A 5,000-nucleotide genomic window follows, 5' to 3' on the forward strand; every position below is an offset into this window, starting at 1 on the left:
TCCTGAGCTTGTGCTTCGTCTCCACCGCGCGTCTCCAAGCAGGCCATATTAGGTTGGTTTATATTAGGTTTTGTTAGGTAAGGTTAGGTTGATTTGGGTCGGATTCGGTTGGGTTGGGTTGGGTTAGGTTAGCTTAGGTGAAGTTTGGTGAAGTTAGGTTAGGTTAGATTATATTAGGTTTCGTTGTGTTAAATTAGGTGAGGTTAGGTGAAGTTAGGTTAGGTGAGGTTAAGTTTGACTAAATTTTATTAGATTATGTTATGTTAAGTGAGGTTAAGTTAGGTGAAGTTAGGTTTGGTGAGGTTAGGCAAGGTGAGGTTAGGTTAGTTAAGGTTAAATTAGCTCAGGTTAGGATAGGTTAAGCGAAATAAGCTCCGGTTTAGGTTAGGTTAGGTTAGGTTAGATTAGGTAAGGTCAGGTCAGGATGGGTCAGATTAGGTTAGGTGAGATGAGGTTAGGCTAGGTTAGGTTAGGTAAGGTAAGGTCAGGTCAGGTCAGGATCTCAGGTTAGGTTAGGTGAGATGAAATTAGGCTAGGTTAGATGAGGTTAAGTTAGGCTAGGCTAGGTTAGGTGAGGTTATGTTAGGTGAGGTAAGTTCCCCCCACAGGGGACCCATTGTTCTTCTGGCATTCAGTCAGCGCATGCGTACAACGCCACTTTCCACTTCTGCCTGACGTCTCGTTTTTGCCTTCTATACCGGGACCAGCTCTTCCTTGACTTATCTGTGTGTCTTTGCCTCCCATTCTTTCTCCAACTTGAGCCTTTCCTTCCGAGCTGCCAGCAACCTTCCTCCTCCCTTCCCTCTCCTTCGCTCGCCCCTCTGCGTCGCCTGACAGGTGCCGGACGGGATGTTTTGAAATAATGATTTTCTTGTCGGTTCGAGGTTTCTTGGTGTCGTTCAGCTTCAGAGCTGACTGACCACGATCTCGAGGAATCAGCCTCGATACCCTCTTTTCCTTCCCTGAAGCCCTTCGTTTCATAGGGCGTCACGTGCAGCTGAATAAAAGGTTCGATGTCAACAGAAGGTGTTCGTCGAGATGAATTGAACTCGACGAGTGTCGCTAGACTCGAATATACGTACAATGCTGGCTCACAGCCAGACGACCTCATGAAGTTCGGGGCAAACATCTACTAGATTAACCCGTGACGTAATGTCGTCGCACTGAAGAATTTAACTCCAGTTAACCCTACGCGATTCTATTTATCAAAAGATACCAGTCATTTATCAAGGTTCTAATCAAAGTCTATTCCAACTCAGTGTCCCTTCCCCCCCCCCCCCCGCTCTTCTTTATTTCTTTCTTTCTCTACGTTGGACCCCATGTCGTCCAGTACCTTAGAATCACCGACGGAATTAGATCCTAACCCTAAGAAGAACGGGGTACATTTGTCTATGGTCGGTTCCTGTAGGTGGGGGAGGCTTCAAGTCCACTGCACCTTTACGGACACAAAGTCACAAAGGCCGTTGCAGTATATGAACAACATGTGGGTGACCTTAAGCTACCAACAGCTGGGAAAGGCTAGAAAACCCTGTGATACTAAAAACCCACAAGCCGAAGAATCTCTTGTCCACTTGTGTCCTCAGGACTAAGACTGTCGGCCAGTTTCTCAATTATATGAGACGCGAAGAAGGCCCTCAGGAGATGGTAACAAAGCGTCGAAGAACTTGTTCTTCCCTTACAGCTCCTCCTCCTCCTCCTCCTCCTCCTCCTCCTTTTCCGGTTTCCCCTCAGCCCGATCACCGTCTACTGTACCTCGGTCGCACCTCTCGTTACGCCGAGCTCGGTGTAATCGAATCTCGTCCCCCCCCCACCCGCCCACCGCCCCCCGGTACACCCCCCCCCTCCCGCCCCAGCAACGTTCGTTTCTCTGCGAGCTCTTCTATCAACCCCTGCGTCTCTTTTCTCTCTTTTCTCTCTCTTCTCCTCCATGTTCATCCTCACACTCCCTCCCCACCTGCTCTTCTTCTTCTTCTTCTTCTTCTCTCTCCACTTCCTCCTTCTATGTTCGTCTTCCTTCCACATCCCAACGTTCCAAGAGAGGGAAGGGTCTGTCTTCTGGAAAAAATAGGCTAATGACTGGTCGAACAGAAGTAGAGGATGTGCTCAGTCTTCCCGCTGTATGGGAAACAGTGTCTCTTATGTACTGCTGATAGTTCTCTCTACTGGGAACATCCGAAGTGAGGCAGTTTCCTCTACTCAAAAAAGTTCTCTCTACTGGGAACATCCGAAGTGAGGCAGTTTCCTCTACTCAAAAAAAAAAAAAAAAAATAAAAATAAAAAATAAAATAAAAAAATAAATAAATAAAATCCGAAATCTAGATGTAATACCTTCGATTTTTTTTTTTTTTTTTTTTTTGTGAAAATTGGACGTTCAGCTCCCTGATACAGGGAATCATTTCCACCTCCGTTCTTCTTCTACCTGAGACCCTCTCACCCTTCCTTTCTACTCACAGATGGCGCTATTACTCCAGCATCTCTCCAATGCCTTCAACACGACGACGCTTCTCATACATTTTGTTCTGAGGAAAAGCAATTTGACTCACTTCAGGGGACGGACCCCTGACTGAAAGTTGAATTCAGTGATCGAGACCCCATTGAGGTCGGGGCTGAAGTCTTCAAATATATAGTAAATGGTCTGTTTCTTGGCTAGAACAGACCCCACAGCTGAAAGGGTTGAAGTGACCACCCCACTTCCCACTTTCTTATGGAGACGGTACGTCTTCTATCTGACAAAGTAAACATACCAGTAGAGCAGTGGTCCCCAGCCTTTTGTAGGCTGTGATCTAATAGAGGTGTTCGAGTGGATCAAAGGCTTTAACAAGGGTGATGCAAACAAGGTCATCATATTAAAGCAACAGGGCAGGACTCGAAGTAATGGTTATAAACTGGACAAATTTAGATTTAAAAAGGAAATAGGCAAGAATTGGTTTACTAATAGGGTGGTCGACGATGGAATAATTTTAGTAACCATGCAGTAAGCGCTGAAACTATCAGTTGTTTTAAGAAACGATTAGACAACTTTGTGGATGGGGATGACAGGTGGTGGTGGATACGGAGCTGCCTAGTGTAGGCCTTATGGTCTCTTGCAGTCTCCTTCATTCTTATGTTCTTATATATTATAAACACAGAGGAGGGCGCCTTCCACCAAAGAGAAGTATATATATATATATGTATATATATATATATATATATATATATATATATATATATATATATATTATATATATATATATGACACACAGGAAATGTGCTACATTTCTGTTTAGCATATATATATATATATATATATATATATATATATATATATATATATATATATATATATATATAAATGTTAAAATGAAGGAGGTTTCACAGTTTTCTGGTTGACGCTTGCGGGCGCATAATAGTGTCCCGAGGGTACCATGGCGCTCGCGAGCTACAGGTTGGGGACCATTGCCGTAGAGGATGTGCAGCGAGGCGAGGCACGAACGTCAACACAAGTACACCCTAACAGTCCCGCATTCTTCTCCACAAACTTGAATCATACTTTCGTTTCACGCTGACTCTATCATACCAGGGACAGGTACCTGTAAGTGATGACCCTACGGGCCAGACGTCATACATAATCATCTCCCTGCTACTCGTCTTCACAAGCACTCAACACCCTCACTTTCATATGAAGGTGGAACCCTGAGAGGCTGACACTCGGTCTCTGCATCGACTGTATTTCTTCCACCTCCTACAACTATAAGATAGTGAAACAGAAATAGTTCCACGGTAATACAACACGAATACTAGATTTATCCGAGTGTCCGAGGATCGTTGCCAACCTTTGAGGGGCTGCGGGTATCCAGTACGTGAAACTCGAGCCCCAAAAGTGACCTCACTCGAACTTTCTCCGTTTTCCGTCTTAACGTGAACGGTGGGGGGAATAAGGTCAAGGATCTGTCATTACACTTCGTAGATACATTATCTCAGGTGACAAAACGACACAGAAGGACACTTTAGCATCTCGTAGTTATCAAGCCAGGACAAATGACCTATTGGTGCTGGAAGCCATAACTGGAACTCTGGTATTATCCTTTGCTTTTGAAAAACGTGGTTCATGTATGACTCAAACTTACCTTCAAAGACTTAAAAAAAAAAGAAAAAAAAAAAGTGGAGGGGTGGATTATATTTGACTTACCTGTGTTCTTGAGGTCATGGTGGTGAGGGGAAGTTGAGGATGTTGTGGAGGAAGTGTTGGAGAGGGAGGTGGTGCTGACCAAGTCTTTGGTCGATCCACTTGAGGCAGCTTTCCCTTCCACCTGGAACAAGGGAAAGAGAGGTCCTGTAATACTGTTCCGCCTAACCAGTCTTCATGAAGAAGAGGAACAGACATGAACTAAGAGAAGGCGTTATTTTAGTGTCCACTAAGTGCAAATAATCCAGCATCTCTTGGACAATGGCTACCTCCAATGGGAAATGACTGGACCTTTGTGAATACACTTTGGCGGATGAGCTGCAAGATGGTTACTGTGGCCTTTACATCATGCTGACCTTTTTGGGAGTGAGGTCAATGCAATAGGTGGCACATGTGCGAGACGCATAAGATCCTCTCTCTCTCTCTCTCTCTCTCTCTCTCTCTCTCTCTCTCTCTCTCTCTCTCCTTACTCCTCAGAACTCACATCATGCTAGGTGTAGAGGACCCAGATCATATCTTCAGAGTGAGATTCCGCCTACAATTATAGAGCGAAGACATCAGACGAGATGTGTCAATAGGACTTTCGGTTTGTACAGTGAAACGGGCGTACCTGTGCAGAACATGACAATGAGGTGGGGGGGGGGCACATTTATTTATCTATTTTATTTATTTATTTATTTATTTTTGAGCCCGTGCGTTGGTGTTATGGAAGACACACCTTACAAGAGATAGAGTGGGGGTGGTGTAGCTAGTCAGAGGAGCATGGAGGGAGGGGAGGGGGAGAGGAGAGGGGGAGAGCAGTGGAATAGAGAGGCTACAGCTACCTTCCGCTTCT

The 5,000-nt window shown here is 44.9% G+C and overlaps 1 protein-coding gene across 1 annotated transcript in view; it reads right to left on the reverse strand.

Annotated features, from left to right (window-relative positions):
• LOC143017920 (uncharacterized) overlaps nucleotides 1–5,000 on the reverse strand; it is a 315,973-nt gene that overhangs the window by 56,717 nt on the left and 254,256 nt on the right. The window contains exons 6-8 of the mRNA XM_076172960.1: nucleotides 4,169–4,289; nucleotides 1,365–1,435; nucleotides 1–32 (exon numbers count right to left, since the gene is read on the reverse strand). The exon at nucleotides 1–32 is cut by the window's left edge and continues 87 nt beyond it. Coding sequence (XP_076029075.1) covers nucleotides 1–32; nucleotides 1,365–1,435; nucleotides 4,169–4,289 — 224 coding nt within the window. The remainder of the gene's footprint in view (nucleotides 33–1,364; nucleotides 1,436–4,168; nucleotides 4,290–5,000) is intronic.

Source organism: Oratosquilla oratoria, chromosome 33 (assembly GCF_046742065.1).
Source record: "Oratosquilla oratoria isolate Oo_2021 chromosome 33, ASM4674206v1, whole genome shotgun sequence".
Taxonomy (NCBI): Eukaryota; Metazoa; Arthropoda; class Malacostraca; order Stomatopoda; family Squillidae; genus Oratosquilla; species Oratosquilla oratoria.